This window comes from Jaculus jaculus, chromosome 14 (assembly GCF_020740685.1).
Source record: "Jaculus jaculus isolate mJacJac1 chromosome 14, mJacJac1.mat.Y.cur, whole genome shotgun sequence".
NCBI lineage: Eukaryota > Metazoa > Chordata > Mammalia > Rodentia > Dipodidae > Jaculus > Jaculus jaculus.
In genome coordinates this window covers 4,388,867-4,411,202 of record NC_059115.1, presented here as the reverse complement: position 1 = coordinate 4,411,202, position 22,336 = coordinate 4,388,867, and the positions used below count along the sequence as shown (strand labels likewise).

The following is a 22,336-nucleotide window of genomic DNA, read 5'->3' as shown; positions in this document are numbered from 1 at the left end:
ACGCCCGTCTGAAATTCATTTTTCACCCTCCCAACTCCCCACTCTCCTGCCCTTGTACAGAGGCCTGAATCGCCCCCTCGCCGAGACAGCCTAGCGTCCCTGTTCCCCAGCGACGAGGAGAGGAAAGGTGGGTGTGGGGAACCCCGGCACACGTTGTGGGCAGCGTAGCTGCACAGGACCATTGGCCAGTGCTGGGGAGCAAGCTTTGACCTGCTGGACCTCAAGGTTCCTCGGCAGGGAAGTGGGGGAGATAGGTAATCCATGACCTGGGCAGGCGCTCGCACTCAGACCACTGGCTGGGCTGGTTAGGTGCCCGTGACTTCTGCATCCGATGTTGGCACAGGGGCTGGAGAAATGGCTCAGTGGTTAAGGCGTTTGCCTGCGAAGCCTAAGGATCCAGGTTTGATTCTCCAGGTCCCACATGAGCCAGATGCACATGGTGGCCCAGGAGTCTGGAATTTGTTTGTAGTGGCTAGAGGCCCTGTCGTGCCCATTCTCTCTCTAATAAATAGTTAAAGAAATATAAAATCTTAAAAAAAAAAAAAAAGTCAGCACAGGGCCTGTGTGCAGTGAGGTGGCCTTGGGGTGCGGGTTGGGGCTGTCAAGACTCAACCGCCTCCCCAGGTCCGGAGGCAGCAGGAGCCGCCGCGGCTCAGCAGGGCGGATACGAGATCCCAGCTCGTCTTCGGACCCTGCACAATCTGGTGATCCAGTATGCCGGCCAGGGCCGCTACGAGGTGGCCGTGCCTCTGTGTCGTCAGGCCTTGGAGGACCTGGAGCGGAGCTCGGGCCACTGCCACCCCGATGTGGCCACCATGCTTAACATCCTGGCACTGGTGTACCGGTAAAGGTGGTGGCTTTCTGAGCTGGAGGGGCAGGGACAGTGGGAGGACATTGGCATCTCCTCTGCCAAGGCGTGTGTGTCTGGGGCTGGAGAGATGTCTTAGCGGTTAAGACGTTTGCCTGCAAAGCCAAAGGGCCCAGGTTCGATTCCCCAGGTCCCATGTTAGCCTGATGCATAAGGTGGTGTGTGTGTGTGTGTCTGGAGTTCATTTGCAGAGGCTGGAGGCCCTGGCGTGCCCATTCTCTATATTTGTCTCTTTCTGTGTCTCAAATAAAGTAAAGATGAAGTGTGTGGAGTAGGACAAGAATATAGGGACAAGCCAGGCGTGGTGGCACACGCCTTTAATCCCAGCACTCGGGAGGCAGAGGTACAAGGATTGCTGTAAATTCAAGGCCAGCCTGAGACTATATAATGAATTCCAGGTCAGCCAGCCTGAGTTAAAGTGAGACCCTACCTCGAAAAACAAACAAAGAAAATAGGGACAGCATACAGGGAAGAAGCTAGCGCCCAAAAAGGATTCAGGAGTGTGGGAATAAGATTGGAAAAGGGAAGCTGGGTGGGCGTGGTGGCGCACGCCTTTAACACCAGCACTTGGGAGGTAGAGGTAGGAGGACTGCCGTGAGTTCGAGGCCACCCTGAGACTACAGGTCAGCCTTGGCTAGAGTGAGACCCTACCTCGGAAAGAAAAAATGACTGGGAAAGGGACACGGGTGGCCAGTCTTGACACAGGTGTGGGAGCCTGGGAGTCGTGGGGGGACCTGGGAGGAAGCCCTGAGAGGTGCTTCTCAGGCTGGCTCAGCCCACATCCCTGTCCTGCCTCCAGCGACCAGAACAAATACAAGGAGGCCACAGAGCTGCTGCACGATGCCCTGCAGATCCGCGAGCAGACACTGGGCCCCGAGCACCCTGCAGTGAGTTCCCCCCAAGGGGAGTGGGGGGGGGGGCTGTGGGTGCGCTCACGGCCTTCTCACCTCTGCCGACCCCCACCCCCTCCCCTTCCCAGGTAGCTGCCACTCTCAACAACCTGGCTGTCCTCTACGGGAAGCGGGGGCGCTACCGGGAAGCAGAGCCCCTGTGTCAGCGCGCCCTGGACATCCGAGAGAAGGTCCTTCGCCTGACCGATCCCCCACAACCCCCCACCGTGATCCTGCACTAACCCTGGGTGTTCCCTTTTGTTTCTGTGACCCCTGAGTCTAGACCTCAGGCTGATCCCTTGGATCCAGTCTTCCCCACTTCATAACCTCACAAATCCCCCCCCATGATGTGACCCTCCAATCTGCTGACTGATGGCCTATGACCTCTGACCCCCAGGTCTTGGGTGCTGATCACCCCGATGTGGCCAAGCAGCTCAACAACCTAGCCCTGCTTTGCCAGAACCAGGGCAAGTTTGAGGATGTGGAGAGGCACTACGCCCGGGCCCTGAGCATCTACGAGGCTCTGGGGGGGCCCCATGATCCCAACGTGGCCAAGACCAAGAACAACCTGGTGAGGGGCTGGTGGGCCCTGCCTGGAGGAGCGCAGGAAAGGCCTTGCGGGGTGGAGGGGGCCTCGGGGCCTCAGTTGTCCGCAGTAGAGAGCCAACCAGAAGCCACAGGCAACAAATTCACAGTGGCCAGACTACAGGTCCGATGTGGCTGCCAGTCCGGGCCGGGCACAGCTTTTTATTTGCAGACAAGGTGGGCCCCCCCCCCTTAGCACTTCACCTTCTGAGGTAGGAGCTGCTGTCACCCCAGTGTGCACTGGAGGAGACTGAGGCACAAGGGAATGCCACCAGCAGGCTGGGGCAGGAAACAGGTTTAGTGAAAGTGCCCCAGGCCGGAAGCGGAGCCCAGAGCTAGAGGGGCACCTGCTTATGGGCTTTAGCAAGGGGGGTCTGGAGGCGGGGTGTGAAAGCGGCGGCCAGGCTCAGCCAGCCGCCCGCCCTCCCCGCAGGCCTCGGCCTACTTAAAGCAGAACAAGTTCGAGCAGGCGGAGGAGCTGTACCGAGACATCCTCAGCAGGGAGGCCCTGCCCGCCCCGCTCGGTGAGCCCCGGCCCGCCCGCCCCTCCCTCCCGTGAGGCTTCTCAGCGCCCCACTTCCATGTCCCCTCTGTCCCCCCAGGAGCCCCCAGCAAAGGCCCGACTGGGGACGCAGAGCAGCAGGTGAGGAGGTGTGGCCTGGGCTGCAGCTCAGAGGGGCTGGGGCCGTCACGGGCCTGGGCGGGGGACCCAGTGGTGCCCCTGGCATGCTCTCCAGGTCCTGCGGCGGAGCAGCTCCTTCTCCAAGCTCCGGGAGTCCATCCGGCGGGGAAGTGAGAGGCTGGTGTCCAGGCTCAGAGGCGAGGGTGTGGCGGGCACAGCAGGGTGAGTGCTGGGTGAGGTTGGCAAGAAGAAGGTTCAAGAACCTTCCGCGGCTCCCATCTTCTCCGTGAGACATCTCAAACCCAGTGCCCATGAGTCCTTCCTGGAGCCCGAGCTGGTGTTCCTGGGGGTCACTTGTTTCTTGCCCCACCTCCTGTGCAGGATGAAGAGGGCCATGTCACTCAATGTGCTGAATATGGATGGTCCCAGAGCTGCTGGGACTCAGGTGAGGGCGAGAGGACGCCCCGGCCCAGGATGAGGCGGGGCTACCTCGGACTGAGGACAGGCGGATGGGTGGAGTTGCTGGGGAAGGGACAGGGGGTGGCCAGTGTCACCGGGGTCTGGAGATGAGGACAGGGGCCCTAGTGGCAGGCTCAAGGAGATGGCAGTGGGGCTGCTGTGACCCAGCATGGGGTAGGGGTGATACGGCAAGTGGCAGCTGGTGGCCACAGCGTCACTGGAAGCGCCTGTGCCTATGCCCAGCTCCAGCTCCGGCACCTGATCGAGGCTCCCCGGACCCTCAGCACCAGCACCCAGGACCTGAGCCCACGATAAGACGGACTGGCTGAAGGCCGCACTTCTCAGGACGGGGGAGGGGCAGCCAGGTGGGTTGCTCACTCCCTGCCTGGGGCACCTGTGGACCAGGACCCCCCTGCTTTGTTGTGATTAAAGGCTGTAGACTGGCAATGGGTGTCTGCCTGATAGGTCCTCTGTGCCTCGTGGGGGCAGGGGGTTCTGAGTCACGAGGACCCAGGGGTCACCTTGCTCAGAGCTGCTGTGCTATTTGCTCGATCCGCTTCAGCGTCTCCTCAGACTGCAGCTGCTCCAGGCTGAGCAAGGACAGGCCCAGCTGGTCCTCCTGCAGGGAAGGGGAGCGAGGTGACGGGGACAGTAGGACTGAGACAGGCTTTTGACCATGCAAATGGACACACTGGAGACGGGCCCACTTGTGTGACCGTGCCCAAGAATAGCCAGTGTTCTTGTGGCATGGGTTCTTATGTCCACCTCCCAGGCCTGGCATGTGGGCTCCATGAGGCCATTGATGGGATGGGGCACCTTAGCTTACCCGGTGGAAGGGCTGTGCCATCTGCCTCAGGAAGTACTTGGCGACCTGGACGCCCTCATCCACCGTCAGGTTGAGGTTGGCATCTGTCAGGTGCTCCTGGATCCAGCGGGGCAGCTTCCCGCGCTTGTCAGCCCTGGCAAACCGCTTCAAGCAGGATGGGGGGGATGTCAGGCCCCAGGGCTGCCCCCCATGACCCTTCCTGTGTAAAGGAAGAAGGGGCTCAGCTTGAGCTTGGGGAGCAGAGGCCCTGGATCTACACCTTGTCGGCGAAGACCATGAGCCCGTAGTCCGTCTTGCCCCTGATAGCGCGTCCCACACACTGGGCGGCGTGGCGCATGGCGTCGAAGGTGAGGAAGTCGTTCTCGCGGATCTGGAACTGGTCCCGCAGGTACTCCAGCCGCGCCTGGGTGAAGACAGACGAGGGGTCCCAGGAGGGGCTGCCCCCAGGACAGACTCCAAGTGAGGACTCCTCCCCCCATGGCATCGCTGCCGCCAAGCTCACCTTGAGGATGCGGCTCTGGGTGTAGACGTAGGGGACGCCAAACATGATCACAGCTCGCCCGAAGTGGTGCACTGGTGGTGGTTGGGGGGGGGGGTGTTCAGTCATGAGAGGGGGCAGTGTCCTTGTGCCCGACAAGGGCGCAGTTAGGGGTGGGGCGGGAAGGCCGTATGATGGGGACAGCCGGGGCCACTCACCGAAGTCGATGCCCTCGGACACCTTGCCCCGCGCCACCGACAGCAGGATGGCTCCGCGGCCATTCTCGCATGCCTGGGGAGATGTCCACGAGCAAGTCGCGCCCTCTACCTGTCCGTCTACTGCCCTCTACTTTCCCCTCTACCTTCCCCTTTACTGTCCCTCTAACCCCCGGCCTCCGGCGGCTAGCCTGCCACCCTTTCCCAGCCTGCGGGACACTCGCCTCCTGGTACTTCTCCAGGGCCACACTGGTCTCGGCTCCGTCCTGGGTCTCGATGAAGAGCAGCTTGTTTCTCTGGATGTTCTCCAGGATGCCCTGGGGGGAGGGGAGTCAGGGCTGGAGCCGGAAGTGGCAGTTCTGCTTCCGCCTAGCCTGGTGCCGCCGCCCACGAGGACCTGTTACCCTCTGGGCCTTGAGCTATACAGCCTCTGGGGATCCAAGCAAGGACCCTGAGCATGTAGCCTAAGGCGATGAGTTGGCAGCCTCTATCGCCACCAGCTATTGGTAGGAAGGGCTGACCACAAGCCAGTAGGTCGCTTGCTCTGCGAGTTCACATCCACCTTGGAGCAGGACCTGATGGCCTGGGGCTAGGATGGGCAGTCCATAGGGACTGATGCAGGCCCAGAGGTGCCAGGCAGGGGGACCTGTGCAGCCGGGCGGAGAGAGCGCTTTCCCATAAAGGGCAAAGAAACAAGTGAGGCTGGAGAGGTGGCTTAGCAGTTAAGGCATTTGCCTGCAAAGCCAAAGGACACAGGTTTGATTCCCCAGGACCCAGGTAAGCCAGATGCACAAGGTGGCACATGTATCTGGAGTTCGTTTGCAGTGGCTGGAGGCCCTGGCATGCCCAGTCTCTCTCTCCCTTTCACTGCCTCTCTCTCAAATAAGTATATTGTTGTTTTAGAGGTAGAGTCTCACTGTAGCCTAGACTGGACTGGAAATCACTATGGAGTGCCGCCATGCCCGGCTGCGGAAGGCTTTTGAAGGGGGACTGCACGGGCTCCTGAGCTGAGCTGACCGGGGCAGGCCCAGTGATGTGTGCTGCTTGTCAGACACGTGTGTCCTGCGATGACGTGGCCTCCCTGGAATCCGTGAAGGAAGGCCTCTCACAGAACAGCACACAGAGCTGAGGGGGGACTTATGTTTTTCGGTTTTTTGAGGTAGGGTCTTGCTCTAGCCCAGGCTGACCTGGAATTCATTATGTAGTCTCACAGTGGCCTCAAACTCACAGCGATCCTCCTACCTCTACCTTCCAAGTGCCCGGATTAAAGGGGAGCGTTTGAGGGCAGGCTTACCTGCTCGTACCAGGAGGCCACGGTGCTTTCCATGTACTGGTAGCTGGTGAAGAAAGCCACGATGCCATCGGGGACCACAGCTGACATCTCCAGCAAGAGGTTGCCATAGTTGCGGATCACAGCTGCAGGGAGAGCGGGTTGGGCCCTCTTGTGGCTCAGGGCCTCCTCCCCACGCCCTGCACTGAAACCGGGCTTCCCAGGGGCCTCGCTGAAGCTGTCTGCATGCCGCCCACCTTTCCCAGGTTGGGCTTGGTCACCTGACTTGCCATGCCCAAGGAAATGACAGAAGTGGCCGTGCAGCGTCCTGTCACTGCACACTGACTTGACAATGTGCCTGACAGCGGAACTCACCACATGAGGACACCCACAGTGGCACCCAGGGGGCAGGAAGCGAGTGTCCACTAAACCACTGATTCTCAGGGTCACTGTTGCAGAAGTGTGAGCTCACCCACCCGAGAAACCCCGGAAACAAGCCTGGGGCGACTTACCGATATCTTCTCGGGTCTCAAATTTGGAGCTGATGGCCACCTGGTCGTTACCTCGGCCGATGATCTGCAGCAAGCAAGAGGCCACAGTGAGTGTGGGTGCCCAGAGCCGGGACTGCTGTGCGAAGCTGCTTCCAGACACAGCTGTGTTCGATCAACCCTCAGCCACCTTGTCATCTGCATCACCTAGGCTCGGAGAACAATCACCCTGCCGAGGGCACAGAGCACAAGCACCAGAGAAGGGACCTGAACCTGGGGCTGCTCATATTCCTAACTGCTAGCTACACTTCAGCCAGGCCCAGACCCAACCTCGGTGAGAAATGGTTCAAAAGCACTGGCCACAGAATCTGCCCCGTGGGCAGCTCTCCCCAAAACACGCATGGCGGGTGATTAGATCTACATGCCTCACAGGCAGCTCTCCCCAAAACACACGCAGTGGGTGATCAGATCTAGCAACAACAATGTTCGGAACCAACCTCTGCTGAAACAGCTGTGGAGGGAGCCACTTGGACTGGGTGGGACCCTCACACGCTGTGCAAAACAGGCCTCTGTGAAGCCTGCAGGGTTCTGAGCTCCAAGACCGGCCAGGAGGATCAGCTGAGCTCCAGTCATCATAGGAGGAAACAAGGGTGCACACTGACATATCCCTGATATGAGGGGGGACCCTCGAACTTCCAGGTGAATGACAGGTGGGCAAGCCCACACTGACCAAGACAGTGACCAGGAGCCTACCTGGCCCACCTGTTTATCTCTTTTGTTTCCTTTTAGTTTCTTTGAGACAAGACCTCACTCTATTCCAGGCAGACCTCAAAGTTACTGTGATCCTCCTGCCTCAGCCTCCTAAGTGTTAGGATTGTAGGCATAAGCCCCCATGCCTGGAATTTCTTTATGTCTGGTTCTCAAAGCTCTTGGCAGAAGTAGGGACACTCAGGCCGGACGTGGTGGCGCACGCCTTTAATCCCAGCACTGGGGAGGCAGAGGTAGGAGCATTGCCGAAAGTTCGAGGCCACCCTGAGACTACAGAGTGAATTCCAGGTCGGCCTGGGCTAGAGGGAGACTCTACCTTGAAAAACAAGAACAAAAAGCAAGCAAACAAAGAAGCAGGGACACTCCCATGCAGACAGACGTGGCTGTCTTCCAAGTGTGCGTGCAGACCCACGCCGAGCGGGAGCCGAGGCAGGCTGTGCTAGCTCCAGCCTCACTCACCATGGGGCAGAGGCAGACCCGCGCCAGCGTCATGGTGAAGGTTGCCATGGTGACAGGGTGGAAGTCCAGGATCTTGGGGTAGATGTCCAGTGGGGACAGCGTCTGCAGCAGGGACAGGAAGAGGGCTCTCAGCAGGGCTCGGCAGGGGAACTGACCCCACACAGAGGGACAGGACAGAGTCCTCACCCCAGAGGTGATGATGACGGACTGGAAGCGCTCGAACACGGGCTTGATGGCCAGGGAGGCATCCATGCAGCTACAGAACAACGGGGTGAGGCGGGGCCAGGCTGGGCCCAGGCCCCTTCCCACCCACGAGGGGCGGCATCTCACCTGAAGTGCAGGATGGGGTTGGCAATGGTGGGCGTCCTGTCGTCAAAGGGTTCAATGATGATGGTAAAGCCTGCAGGAGGACAGCAAGCCAGGGCGTCTCACGCCCATCCCTTACCCAATCTGTCGCTTGACTCTGACCCCCACATCAGACACCTAAGTCCAGAACCAAGGCATCCGAGCCCAAAACACCCAACCTGCCCAGTTCTCTGCATGGCTAAGTTCTATGCAAAACATTCACGAGGGGCATGGAGGCTCCCACCTTTAATCCAGTATAGAGGTAGGAGGATCAGGAACTGCAGAGCTCCAGGTCAGCCTGAGCCATGGTGAAACCCTTCCTTGAGAACACCAAGTCACTCACGGGATCAGGCAGGCTTCGCTGCATAGCGCCGCCAGCACCTCACGGGCCTGGCCAGTGCCGGGGCCTCTCTAGCCAGCCCCCGAGCCCTCAGCAGGCCAGGCGGCACTGCCTCCTCCATCTTGCCCAGCCATGCCCCCTGGCCTCACCCATCTCTGCTCCCTGCAAGGCAGCCAGGGAAACCCCGTGGGATCGTGAGCTGTAGACCACGTTCCCACACTCCTCCCATGATCCTGTCACCCATGGGACTCTGTGAAGGTGCCACCCTTCTCCTGTCCCCTGGACATCGGTGTGACCTTCATAAGGCCTTGGCACCCGCTTGTCCCACTGCCGGCCAGGGTCTTGGGTGGCCCATTGGGCCATTCTGGACTTGGCTCGCCAGCGGCCTGTGTGCCGCAGCACATTGCAGCTCAGCTGCGTTTTTCCTAATTGTACCTTCTGGAATTATCTTTGTTTGCATCTTTGCTACTGGTTTTTCCCTCAGGAAGGTGACTTCCAGGAGGTGACAGATGGAGCCTTTTTGCTTCCCCAGCACTAGGTATGGCCCAGCTGCTGACTGGATGCATGAACACATTCCCACATTCTAGTTCACTTGGTAAAACAACCAATCTTCTGGGTGTGGTGGTGCACAGCTTTAATCCCAGCACTCAGGAAGCAGAGGAGGGAGGATCACTGTGAATTTGAGGCCACTCTGAGACTACACAGTGAATTCCAGGTCAGCCTGGGCTAGAGTGAAACCCTACCTCAAAAAACCAAAACCAAACCAAACCAACCAAATCCTTTACACCGTCCTGTGCTAAGGACGCAGCAGTGACTGATATGGCCTCAGCCCTTCCTGCAAAGGGCTCACAGTGCAGTGGGGGTGACAACTGTGTCCCCAGAAAGCAGTGAAGCAGCTAGGACAGAGGGGCCTCGGAGAGGCGGCTTCCTGGGAGCTGTGGATGCGGGCAGGTGGCTAGGGAGGACACGGGAGGGTGCTCCGGGAAGCACATGTGGGGGCAGGGAGGAGGGGCAGGCAGAGGCACCATGTGGCAGGACATGCAGCCCATGGCCCAGGACGACTGTGGCAGAGGCCTGCCCTCCAGCCGAGACGGGCCCAGCTGACCTGGTGTCCTGGTTAGAGAGTAATCCCCAGGGATCAGCTTGAGCCCTCCGATGGCTTAAAGCTGGACAAAGGGAGGGGCCGATGACCAGCTGACTGACAGCCTCCGGAACCTCCCCCTCTCCAGCAGGTCAAGATCCTGGGCATCAGCCTCTGCCCCTCCCCAAGGTCCTCGCACTCAGGCACCCTGCTCCCCACATCCCGGCTCTTCCTCACACAGCTCTCGCTAAGACCCTTTCCTCTGGTCCCATGATCCTTGCCCTCCCTCAGTCCCTGAGAAGATCCCTCCTTTTTTTATTTCCCGAGGTAGGGTCTCGCTCTAGCCCAGGCTGACCTGGAATTCACTATGTAGTCTCAGGGTGGCCCTGGACTCACGACAATCCACCTACCTCTGCCTCCCGAGTGCTGGGATTAAAAGCGTGCGTCGCTATGCCCGGCAAGAAGTACCAATGTGACAGGGTGCCCCCTTGCTCAGAACCTGCCATGGCTCTCCATGCCCATGGCAACACATGACCACCTCGTGTCAGATCACTGCTCACCCCATTCGCTCCCCACTCTGCAGCCAGGAGGAGCCTCTATAAGCAAAACTGGGGGCCTGGGACGCAGCTCAGTGGTAGAGTGCTTTCCTAGCATACACAAGGCTCTGGGCTTGGTACCCAGCACACAGCAAGCAAAAAGCAGACAGTAATTTTAAAATGTGATTAACTGGGGCTGGAGAGATGGCTCAGCAGTTAAGGCACTTGCCTGCAAAGCCTAGGGACCTGGGTTTGAATCCTTAGTACCCATATAAAGCCAGATGCACAAGATGGCGCATGTGTCTGGAGTTTGTTTGCAGTGGCTAGAGGCCCAGCACACCCATTCTCTCTCTCTCTTTTTCATTTTGGTTTTTCGAGTAGAGTCTCACTCCAGTCCAAGCTGACTTGGAATTCACTATGTAGTCTCAGAGTGGCCTTGAAATCATGGTGATCCTCCTACCTCTTCCTCCCAAGTGTAGGGATTAAAGGCGTGCATCCACCATTCCCAGCCCCATTCTCTCTGTTTCTATCTGCCTCTTTCTCTCTCTCTCAAAAAAATAAACAAACTAGCCGGGCGTGGTGGCGCATGCCTTTAATCCCAGCACTCGGGAGGCAGAGGTAGGAGGATCACTGTGAGCTCGAGGCCACCCTGAGACTACAGAGTGAATTCCAGGTCAGCCTGAGCTACAGTGACACCCTACCTTGGTGGGGGAAGAGCGAGGTGTGGCGGCACACACCTTTAATCCCGGTACTTGGAAGAGGCAGGAGGATCCCTGTGAGTTTGAGGCCAGCCTGGGACTCCAGAGCGAGTTTCAGGTCAGCCTGGGCTAGGGTGAGACCCTACTTTGAAAATAAAACAAAGATGAAACACAAGGCTCATTCCTCAGGACATGTTCGCGCCTCCCATGTGCCCTTAGCATCCACCTGTGACTCCTACACGTGGCTGGCATCCTTGTAGGCTCGGCAGAGTTCCTGAGCCCTGCTGCCCCTGGGGCTCAGGAAGGAGGAGGTGGAAGCTTACCCTTGGCGTAGGTACTGACAAGTGTGGCAAAGTTGGCGAGGAGGGTGAGTGGGGAGAAGTCAGCCAGGTCGGCGATCTCCAGGGTGTGCAGCAGGGAGCGGAGGCGTTCGGCACAGAACCTGTCAGGGGACGAGATCACCCCGTCTGCCATCAGGAGCTCATAGTCATGCCTCCCCAGGGAGCTGGTTATCCTGTGAGGCCAGTGGCTGGATGTGCTCTAGAACCTTCTGTGTCCCCACGGTGCACCAATATCAACCACAGAACCACTACATCAGGGCAGCACACGCAGAGCACAGTCACTTGTCACCTGTGCTTAAGTGGCCTCATAAAAAAGCTCAGGTCGGGCTGGAGAGATGGCTTAGCGGTTAAGTGCTTGCCTGTGAAGCCTAAGGACCCCGGTTCGAGGCTCAGTTCCCCAGGTCCCACGTTAGCCAGATGCACAAGGGGGCGCATGCGTCTGGAGTTCGTTTGCAGAGGCTGGAAGCCCTGGTGCGCCCATTCTCTCTCTCCCTCTATCTGTCTTTCTCTCTGCGTCTGTTGCTCTCAAATAAATAAATAAATAAAATTTAAAAAAAAAAAAAAAAGCTCAGGTCAAGCCCTCTCCTCCATCCACCATCAGTCCTGAGGACTGGGCATGCAGCTCGGTCTTACGCGTCAGTACACGAGACTGGAAAGTCTGTTTTGTTTAGTAGACCTTTGGGCCTGAGCCTCGAGACCCCCACGCATACTCAGCCAGAGCTCTACTGAGCTACATTCTCAGCCCTCCTTGTACTTTTTTACTCTGAGGCAGGTTCTCATTAACTTGCCCAGACTGGCCTCGAATTTTCAATCTTCCTGCCTCACCGTCCTCAGTGATTATACGTGTGCCCCACTAAGCCTGGTTTTAAGAAAAAAAAAAATTATTTTGCTATAAACGTACAATCCCAGGAATTGCAGTATATTCACCAAACTGCACAGTCATCACAATTAATTTGAGAATTTTTTTTGGGGGGGGGATTTCTGAGATAGGGTCTCACTCTAGCTCAGGCTGACCTGGAATTCACTATGTAGTCTCAGGGTGGCCTCAAACTCACAGTGATTCTCCTACCTCTGCCTCCCCAGTGCTGGGATTAAAGGTGTACGCCACCATGCCCGGTTTGAGAATATTTTTCATTAAGTCAAAAGAAGCTCTGAGATGGCTTAGTGGTTAAGGCACATGCCTGTGAAGCCTTAAGGACCCGGGTTTGATTCTCCAGGTCCCACGTAAGCCAGATACACATAGTAGGGCATGCATCTGGAGTTTGTTTGCAGTGGCTAGAGGTCCTGGTGCGCCCATTCTCACTCTTTCTCTAATAAATAAATAAAATAAAAATATTTTTTAAAAAAAGCAGCTCTGAGGGGTTAGGGGTGTGGCTCAGCAGCAGAGCACTTATCCAAAATCTACAGTGAGGGGCTGGGGACCTGGCTCAGAGGTAGGGCACTTGTCTAGAGTCCACAGTGAGGGGCTGGGGGCGTGGCTCAGAGGTAGAACACTTGTCTAGAGTCCACAGTGAGGGGCTGGGGCGTGGCTCAGCTGTAGGGCAACTGGATAGCATGTAAAAGGCCCTGGGTTTAATTCCCAGTATCACACATGCATTTATGCTAGCACATACGTATGCATGCACATACACACAGCCTTAGGAAGTGAGGATGGTGATATCCCACCCACATTCCAGAGTAGGACACTAAGTAAGACCCCCCAGTGTACCCAAAATAGCCAAGACCAAGTACAACAAACCCCCTTCATCTTGGAATCCAGCTTCCCTGCATGTACCCCAATTGCACCTTGGTGAGACCCAACTCCAGCGAGGGTGTGAGGGCAGTGTTGGGCAATGAAATGCTGGCGGCATGAGACTCAGGTTTGCAAGTCATCTCCCTTCAGCTCCTAAGCTGCTGGGCCCACCGAGGGCGTCACCCCGCTGGTTCCCCACAACCCTGCATGGCCCCCTGCACTGCCTGGCCCTCTGTAAATGACCCTCCGCTGAGCAATTCAGGCAGTCTGGGAACCAGCTCGACAGAGTGGCCAGAACGAGCTCCGACCCAGCCCGTGGATCTACTCGTGGCCAGGGATCCCGACGACGGCAATCACGCGACGCGGGCCAGCCCGGGCGCACCTGAGCGGCTTGCGCTGGATGCACACGCGCTGGGCCAGGCCGCCGAGGAAGGCGGGGGGGCTCTCCTGCACCACGTGCTGCACGCGCAGCCGCCACTTGACGTACTCCAGCAGCCGCCGCAGGAAGCCCAGGAAGTGCTCGGCCGTGCGGATGGAGCCTGGCACCGCCTCTGTGGGGAGACACGCATCAAGCCATGCCAACGAGGGCAGGAGGAGAGCAGGGCGGGAGGGCAGCAGGGCAGTGGCTCACCCTGCAGCACCTCGTCGGGCAGCACAGGGTTGGCCAGGTGGGCGTCGGTCTCCCTGGCGATGCTGGCCTCCCGCAGCCCCTCCACCAGGCGCCTGTATTCCTCGCGCAGCCGCTGCTCGTCTGTCTCCTTGATTCTGTGGGGAGCATGGGGGGGGGGCGGGCTGGGTCGGGCTGGGTGTCTCGGACCGAGGCAGAGAGAGGACAGGGAGGAAGCAAAGGCTGGGCCACCCCGCACCTGAGCACCGTCTTCTGCAGCGTGTCCAGGTTGCCCTGGCAACGGTCCAGGGTCCTGCGGGTGAGATTGACGCTCATGGAGTCGATGCAGACGTTATCTGGCAAAGAAAGGGAAGAGGGCTGGGCTCAGCCTGGCCGTGACAACCATGGTCAGAGGTGGTGGCACCACCTGGGGAGCCTGGCATCCTTCTCACCAATGTTGTGGGCCTCATCAAAGACCACAACAGCCTTGCGGGCCAGCTCCTTAGACACCAGGTCTGCAATCTTGGGGTCCAAGAGGTAATGATAACTGTAAACCACCACGTTGGCATGCAGGATCTGTGCAGGAGAAGGGCAGGGTCAACCAGGCCTGCGGGTGGGCACCTGCTCTGGGCCTCACCACCCACACTGCTACTTTCCTCCTTTTCAGGCTCACAGAAGTGACATGAGCAGATGGAAAGACACACAGACCCATACGGGCAAGGCAAAAACAGAGGTAAACAGTTCAGACAGACTGACAGATGGTACCAACAAGGGCATATGGGCAGACAGCAACACACACGTAGACAGACAGGCTGATTAAAGGCCAAGTGCAATGGCTCCTGCCTGTAATCCCAGCATGTAAGAGACTGGGACAAGAAGACTCCAGCAACTAGGAGGCCAGCCTGAGCTACACAGTGAGCTCCAGGCCATGCTCAGCGACAAGGAGAGATCCCGTCTCAAAACAAACAGGGCTCGGCGTGGTGGCGCATGCCTCTGATCCCAGCACTTGGGAGGCAGAGGTAGGAAGATTGCCGTGAGTTCGAGGCCACTCTGAGACAGAGTGAATGGCAGGTCAGCCTGGACTACAGCGAGATTGTACATTGAAAAACCATTAAAAAGAAAAAAGGAGCACCGGCTGGAGAAATGGCTTAGAGGTTAAGGAGAAATGGCTTAGAGGTTAAGGCGGCTGCCTGCAAAGCCAAAGGACATCAGTTTAATTCCCCAGGATCCACGTTAGCCAGATGCACAAGGTGGCGCATGCATCTGGAGTTCATTTGCAGTGGCTGGAGGTCCTGAAGCACCCATTCTCTCACTCTCTCTGCCTCTCTCCCTTGCAAAAAAAAAAGAAGAAAGAAAGAAAAGAAAAGAAAAGAAAAAGAAATAAGTGGGGGCTGGAGAAATGACTCAAAGGTTAAGGCACTTGCCTGCAAAGTCTAACAACCCAAGTTCAGTTCCCCAGTATCCATGTAAAGCCAGATGTACAAAGTTTGTTTGCAGTGGCTAAATGCCCGGTGCGCCCATTGTCTCTTGGTCTCTCTGCCTTTCTCTGCTTGCAAAATAAATAAATAAACTAATTAATTAATAAAACATATTTAAAAAAAACTGGGTACAGTGAGACTCTACCTCAAAAAAAAAAAAAACAGAAAAAGATGAAGGCTGGAGAGATGGCTTAGTGGTAAAAGGGGATTGCCTGCAAAGCTTAAGGACTCATGTTCGACTCTCCAGGTCCCACATAAGCCAGACCCACAAGGTGATGCAAGCGCATAAGGTCACACATGCACACAAGGTGGCACAAGTGTCTGGAGCTCGACTGCAGTGGTTGGAGGCCTTGGCGTCCTCTCTCTCATAAAAACAAAATTACAAAAGAAAAAAAAAAAAGAGGCAAGTGTGGTGTCACACACCTTTAATCCCAGCACTCAGGAGACAGAGGTAGGAGGATCACCATGAGTTCAAGCCTACCCTGAGACTCTATAGTGAATTCCAGGTCATCCTGGGCTACAGCGAGGCCCTACCAAGGAAAAAAAAAAAAAAGGAAAAGGAAAATAAAAAAAGATGGAGCTATTGATGTCAGCCTCTGGCCTCCACACATGTACCCACACACACACGTGAACACGCTCACACATATATACAGGCATGTGTATCCCAAACAAAAGGCCGGTGGACCATGAGACAGCCCGTACATCTTCATGCCCACCCCTCACCGAGTAGCGGGCCAAGAAGTATGGACACCATCCCTGCCGCTGGCCCAGGGCCTTCAAGTCATCCAGGTTGTAGATGCCTGCAGGCAGCGGCACCTGGCGACCGTGGGCATCAAACTCCTGTGGCAAGGTGAGGAAACAGCTGGGTCAGCAGGGCAGCTGCCGGAACGGTCTCCGCCCTACCCGACCCAGTCCCAGCCCGGGCACCTCGTAGAAGCGGCAGTGGGGCAGGCTAGCATCCTGGTGGTACTGCGCCCGCACGTAGGAGGCTGTGAGGCTGTGGCACTTCCCATCAACGTCCTTCCCAAAGCGCAGAGGTGTCACCTGAAAGTGGGGGCGGGAGGGGTACCTCAGTGTTGAAATGTGCAGCGATGCCCAGGAACTCGTCCAACCCAGGCCTCCACACTCAAGGGCCCTGGGCAGGGAGGCTAGCTAAGGTTTTGATTATTATTATTTTTTTTTAATTTATCCATTTGAGAGAGAGACAGACACAGAGAGAAAGGCAGAGAGAGAGAGAGAGAGAGAGAGAGAATGGGCACACCGGGGCCTCCAGTCACTGAAAATGAACTCCAGACACATGCGCCCCCTTGTGCATCTGGCTAACATGGGTCCTGGGGAACCGAGCCTTGAACTAGGGTCCTTAGGCTTCACAGGCAAGCACTTAACCGCTAAGCCATCTCTCCAGCCCTAGCTGAGGTTTTGGACACCTGTTTCATCATTAGTTAAAACAACTGGGGACTTATTTCAGCAATGATAAAGCAAACATGGTGGCACACGTCTTTAATCCCAGTCCTCAAGAGACAGATGTATGGGGATCACTGCGAGTTCCAAGACCACCCTGAGACTACATAGTGAGTTCAGGTAAACCCGGGCTAGAGTGAGACCCTACCGTGTAAAACCAAAAAAATAAATAAATAAATAAAAAGACTAATGATAAATGATTTTTGTGTGTTCTTATGTGCATGTGAGAGTGCATTCATGTGGCACCGTGCAATTGTCAAGGTCAGGGGGGCAACTTCCAGGTCACCTCACCTTCACACCTTTTTTCTTCTTTTTTTCCTCTTTTCGGTTTTTCGAGGTAGGGTCTCACTCTAGCCCAGGCTGACCTGGAATTCACTATGTAGTCTCAGGCTGGCCTCGAACTCATGGCGATCCTCTTACCTCTGCCACCTGAGTGCTGGGATTAAAGGCGTGCACCACTACACCCAGCTCTTCATGGTAATTTTTTAACATATTTTATTTATTTATTTGAGAGAGTGAGAAAACAAAGCAGATAGAGAGAACGGGCATTCCAGGGCCTCTAGCTACTGCAAACAAACTCCAGATGCATGCGCCACCTTGTGCATCTGGCTTATGTGGGTACTTGGGAATCAAACCTGGGTCCTCAGGCATTGCAGACAAGCGCCTCAAGCCATCTCTCCCAGCCCTCACCATGATAACTTCTAATAGTCTTCTAGCTGGCTGTACAAGTTAAGGCCTTCAATGGTATCTACTCACCTAATCTCATCAGCTTGATTATCCCCAATTTACAGAAGGGAAAACTGAGGATCAGATGGCTGAAATCACCTGACCAAAAGTATAGAGCTAATGATTTTAAGTTGGGGAAAAAAGCTACCATTTCAGTGTCCTGGGCTGAGGGTGTGTGGGGTGGGCCGGCTCCCTGGAGGAGGTGGGTCATGAAGAAACAAGTGAGAAGGGAGTTCTGTGCATTACTCTGGGGACCTAGGGCCAGGGTGAGGGTGAGGTGTGCCCTCGGCAGGGCCAGGGCAAGGACAACAGACGCATGCTCACCTCTGGGTGAATGCAGAGGTTCTTGCGGGAGCTCAGGGCCAGTCCCAAAAATGGTAGCTTCTCGCCCTCCTGCTTCTCGTAGAAATTAAGCAACTTGCGCAGCTCTTCAATGACCTGCTCGAAGGGAGTGCGGGAGGGGGAAGGGTTTGGCCTTGGGAGAAGCACAAGCCCCTGCCCAGCCAGGTGCCAGCCCCTGCCCAGCCGGGCGCCAGCCTCTACTCCAGCTCTCAGTTCCCCAAGGCTGGTGAGGGCAGCCCCGGCAGGGCCGTGGGGGGACCCCTCACCTCACCCACCTTCTCGATCTCTGGCACCGTCCTGGAGCAGTAGATGAGTTTGGTCACCTCCAGAGGATACGCCTGCCGAAGAAAAGTGGCCTCATCCCTCCTCCCCCACCACGCAGGCTTCTCCTCTCCCCCTTCTCTGAGCTCGGGGGTCACTCACCCGCTGGTAGGCCATGATCAAGGCTAGCAGGGACACGGTCTTCCCAGTGCCTGAGGGCATTTCCAGAACTCCATGGCCCTGAGTGTTAAGGGCAGAGGAAACAAGACACAGGCTCTCAGACCCCTGGGTATAGAAACTCTGGGGGAGGGGTTCCACACATGCCACTGCTGGTGCCACGTTTTGTGTCCAGCTTACGTGGGTGACTTGGCAGGTTTTACAAACAACTGCCTTTAAATGCTGAGTCATCTTCCCTGCGGGGCCAGGGCCTCCAGCCACTGCAAACGAACTCCAGATGCATGCGCCACAGTGTGCATCTGGCTAACGTGGGACATGGAGAATCGAACCTAGGTCCTTTGGCTTCACAGGCAAGCACCTTAACCGCTAAGCCATCACTCCAGGCTCCCCCACCACCACCACCTTAAATTTTGAGACAGGATCTCACACTGAATCTACTAGATCTCACAGAGATGGCTACACTGCCTGGCCCCTTTTGTTGTTGTTGGTGGTGGTGTTTATTTGTTACTGCTTTCTGAGGTAGGGTATCACTTTAGGCCAGGCTGGCTTGGAATTCACAGTGACCCTCCTACCTCAGCTGCTCACTGAGTGCTGGGATTTAAAGGTGTGAGTCATCGCACCCAACTACGCTTGGTTTTTACATGGGTGCTGGGGATCTCAACCCAAGTATGTCACCCACTTTACCCACTAAGCAATCTCCCTGGCCCCCTTTGTTTTTTGTTCTATCTGTCTGTCTAATTTAGTTGCAAGCAGAGAGAGGGAGAATGGGCATGCCAGCGCCTCTTGCCACTGCAAAGAAACTCCAGATACACGTGATGTGCCATTCAGTGCATCCGGCTTTGTGTAGGGACTGGGGAACTGAACCTGGGATGTCAGGCTTTGCAGCAAGCACCTTTAACTACTGAGCCAACTCTCCAGCGACCCCCCCCCCACCTTTGTGTTTTTTAAAAATTTTTTTATACATTTGCAATCGGAGTGAGATAGAAAGAAGAGAAACAGACAGAGAGAAAGGAAGGGCCATGGACTCCCACTGCTGCAAATGAATTCCAGATGCGTGAGCCTCTCTGTTCATCAGGTTTTAGGTGGGTACCAGGGAGGTGAACTTGGCTCATTAGGCTTTGCAGGCAAGTGCCTTAACCACTGAGCCATTTCTCCAGCCCCCACTTTGTGTTTTTGATCCAGGGCCTTGCTTTGTAGCCCTGACTGACCTGATATTTGTTAGGAAGCTCAAGCTGGCCTTGACCTAGTGGCAATGCCCCTGCCTCAACTTCTGACTGCTGAGATTGAGAGCTAAATCTTGTTTCTGCCGACTCCTTGCCGAGAAGTCTTAGGCAAACGCTTTTACCTTGGCCACCGGCATCTCGATTCTAAAATGTTAAGTCCTTTCTCATACCATGACTGTAAGGGGCTGATACATACTCTGTCGTGAAGGTGCCTGCTGCGCAAGCAGGACCACCCGAGCCTGATCCCCAAACATGAAAATAAGCAGGTATGAGCTGGGAATGACTAAAGGGACTTGCCTGCAAAACCTGAACCTTCAGCCTTTTAAAATATATTATTTGGGCTGGAGAGATGGCTTAGCGGTTAAGCGCTTGCCTGTGAAGCCTAAGGACCCCGGTTCGAGGCTCGGTTCCCCAGGTCCCACGTTAGCCAGATGCACAAGGGGGCGCACGCGTCTGGAGTTCGTTTGCAGAGGCTGGAAGCCCTGGCGCGCCCATTCTCTCTCTCTCCCTCTATCTGTCTTTCTCCCTATGTCTGTCGCTCTCAAATAAATAAATAAAAAATGAACAACAACAACAAAAAAGAAGTATTACAAGATACAAACACATGAAAAGGAGAATCTAGGAATTTGTGTATGGAGATTACAATAAACAAATAAAATTTTAAAAAAAATTTATTAAAAAAAATATATCATTCGGAGGAGCTGGTATGGTAGCGCATGCCTTTAATCCCAGCATTTGGGAGGCTGTAAATTCAAGGCCACCCTGAGACTACATAGTACAAGTCAGCCTGAGCTAGAGAGAGACCCTACTTCGAAAAACAACGACAAATACACACACACACACACACACACACACACACACACAGACATACTGTGGTGGCGCATGCCTTTAATCCCAGCACCCGGGAGGCAGAGGTAGGAGGATCACCATGAGTTCGAGCCTACCCTGAGACTACAAAATTAATTCCAGGTCAGTCTGGGCCACAGTGAGACCCTACCTAGAAAACCAAAAAAAATACACACACACACACACACACACACACACACACACACATATGTATATATATGTTAATTGGAGGATCTGGGCATGGTAGTGCATGCCTTTAATCCCAGCATTTGGGAGGCTAAGATAGGAAGATTGCTATGAGTTCAAGACCAGCCTGAGAGTACATAGTGAATTCCAGGTCAACATGGGCTACTGTGAGACCTTACCTTAAAAAAATATATATATTTATATAGATACATACATACATAGTTTGAGCTAGAGAGATGGCTCAGCAGTTTAGGCACTTGCTTGCAAAGCCGAAAGACCCAGGTTCGAGCCCCCAGTACCCCTGTAAAGCCAGATGCACAGAACAGAGTGGTGTATGCATCTGAAGTTCCCGTGCAGTAACGGGAGGCCCTGTTGCTCTCTCACACGCTTGCTCTCTCTCCCCGTGCAATTTTTTTTTTTTTTTTTAAATTTGGGGAATCAAGCTTGGTGGCACACGCACTAGGGAGGCAGAAGTAAGAGGATCACTGTGAGTTTGAGGCCAGCCTGAGACTACAGAATGAATTCCAGATCAGCCTGGGCTAGAGTTAGACCCTACTTCGAAACACCCCCCCCCAACAACAAAAAAAAAAAATTGGAGGGACTAGAGAGATGGCTTAGTAGCAATGGCATTTGCCTGTGAAGCTTAAGGACCCAGGTTCAACTCCCCAGTACCTACACAGGCCAGATGCATAAAGTGGCACATACATCTGCAGTTCATTTGCAGTGACTGGAGGCCCTAGTGAGCCCATTCTCTCTCTATCTAATCTATCTGCCTCTTTCTCTCTCAAATAAATAAATGAATAAAATTCAAGCAACAGACTCCAAAGTGAAACTGTCCGAAGCCCTGGGCGATTTAGCCTTGTGTAGGTGGTACTGTTTTTTTTTTTTAAACACCTTATTTTTATTTATTTATGTGAGAGACTGGGTGGGCCAAGTCCACAAGGATTTCTGCATGCTGCCTAAGTGGGTTCTGGGGAGTCGAATCTGGGTCCTTAGGCTTTGCAGGCAAGCGCCTTAACCAATAAGCCATCTCTCCAGCCCCATGCTATTATTATTATTATTGTGGCTTGTTTAGCACTGAGATGGAGAAGCTACAGCCTCTTTCACAGTAGGCAGGCACAGAACTAACTCACTCACACTCACTCTCTCTGTGTGTTTTGGAAACAGTCGTGTCTCACTCTGGTAGACCTAGTAGCTAGCCTGGACCTCGCTCTGTTGGGCCCTGGCTGGCCCTCTAAGTCGCAGTGGTCCCCCTGCCTCAGCCTCCTGAAGAGCTGGCACATCAGACCCTGCCTGACCATGATGAATCGGGGTTAGCAAGGGCTGCTGGAGTCGTGTGTGTGTGTGTGTGTGTGTGTGTGTGTGTGTGTGTGTGATGAAAGGGGGTGGTCCTCGAACCCATGCCCTGCGCAGTCAGTTCACGATGAGTAGGGGTTAACAAGGGCTGCTGGAGGCGGGCGGGTGTGTGTGTGTGTGTGTGTGTGTGTGTGTGTGTGTGGTGAGAGGAGGGCGGTCCTCGAAGTGTGTGTGTGCGTGTGTGTGTGTGTGTGTGTGTGTGTGTGGTGAGAGGGGGGCGGTCCTCGAACCCACGCCCTGCACGGTCAGGCCACACACCCACCTTGGCGTCCAGCGTGCGCTTCAGCTCCAGCATGTACGAGAACTGCTCCGGGTAGATGTAGTCGTACGGGAAGTGCACCAGCAGCCCGTCCACGTTGAGCCTGGCGACGGACGCTGCGGGGTGAGCGTCCCCCCACTGCCGTCCCGTCGCCGCCGACACCCCGACATCCCGCCCCTCCATCCATCCCCACGTCCCTCCAGGAGCCCCACGGACCACCGGACCGTGAGCACACTTCCGGCCCACGATGCGACCCCGACCCGACACTTCCGCCTAGCCCACGGCCCCAGGAGTGACCACAGGGCTCCCCCATCCCCAAGTTTCAGATTCCCACCCCCCACGCCCACTCGCGACCCGTTATCCCCGTCCCCCCTCCTCTCACTTCATGGCGACAGCGGCGGCAGCTAGCCTCC

At 55.7% G+C, this 22,336-nt stretch overlaps 2 protein-coding genes across 5 annotated transcripts in view; one reads left to right on the top strand and one right to left on the bottom strand.

Annotated features, from left to right (window-relative positions):
- Klc3 (kinesin light chain 3) overlaps positions 1 to 3,871 on the top strand; it is an 11,252-nt gene extending 7,381 nt beyond the window's left edge. For all 4 annotated transcript variants that reach the window (XM_045133677.1, XM_045133676.1, XM_045133678.1 and 1 more), the window contains exons 4-13: positions 61 to 127; positions 625 to 844; positions 1,668 to 1,755; positions 1,848 to 1,949; positions 2,156 to 2,329; positions 2,777 to 2,867; positions 2,946 to 2,986; positions 3,081 to 3,187; positions 3,347 to 3,410; positions 3,668 to 3,871. In XM_045133677.1, coding sequence (XP_044989612.1) covers positions 61 to 127; positions 625 to 844; positions 1,668 to 1,755; positions 1,848 to 1,949; positions 2,156 to 2,329; positions 2,777 to 2,867; positions 2,946 to 2,986; positions 3,081 to 3,187; positions 3,347 to 3,410; positions 3,668 to 3,739 — 1,026 coding nt within the window. In that variant the 3' untranslated portion in view covers positions 3,740 to 3,871. The remainder of the gene's footprint in view (positions 1 to 60; positions 128 to 624; positions 845 to 1,667; positions 1,756 to 1,847; positions 1,950 to 2,155; positions 2,330 to 2,776; positions 2,868 to 2,945; positions 2,987 to 3,080; positions 3,188 to 3,346; positions 3,411 to 3,667) is intronic.
- Positions 2,916 to 22,336, bottom strand: Ercc2 (ERCC excision repair 2, TFIIH core complex helicase subunit). Its single transcript, XM_004670355.2, has 24 exons — positions 22,306 to 22,336; positions 21,927 to 22,026; positions 18,039 to 18,116; positions 17,891 to 17,953; positions 17,598 to 17,711; positions 16,014 to 16,130; positions 15,810 to 15,926; positions 14,061 to 14,184; positions 13,868 to 13,964; positions 13,633 to 13,766; positions 13,384 to 13,552; positions 11,252 to 11,370; positions 8,259 to 8,328; positions 8,115 to 8,184; positions 7,929 to 8,030; positions 6,726 to 6,789; positions 6,238 to 6,359; positions 5,168 to 5,260; positions 4,947 to 5,019; positions 4,753 to 4,823; positions 4,510 to 4,653; positions 4,251 to 4,394; positions 3,946 to 4,043; positions 2,916 to 3,338 (listed from the first exon to the last, which is right to left on the bottom strand). The coding sequence occupies exons 1-23, from the start codon at positions 22,308 to 22,310 to the stop codon at positions 3,951 to 3,953; spliced, it is 2,283 nt and encodes a 760-aa protein (XP_004670412.2). The 5' UTR covers positions 22,311 to 22,336; the 3' UTR covers positions 2,916 to 3,338; positions 3,946 to 3,950.

Bases quoted from the DNA above. Each gene is read 5' to 3' on its own strand.
- Ercc2 (XM_004670355.2), bottom strand. The intron at 11,371-13,383 runs GTGCGCCCGGGC...GTCCCCTGACAG, and splicing joins ATCCAGCGCAAGCCGCTCAG to GTTCTGTGCCGAACGCCTCC. The intron at 5,020-5,167 runs GCGAGTGTCCCG...ACATCTCCCCAG, and splicing joins CCCTGGAGAAGTACCAGGAG to GCATGCGAGAATGGCCGCGG.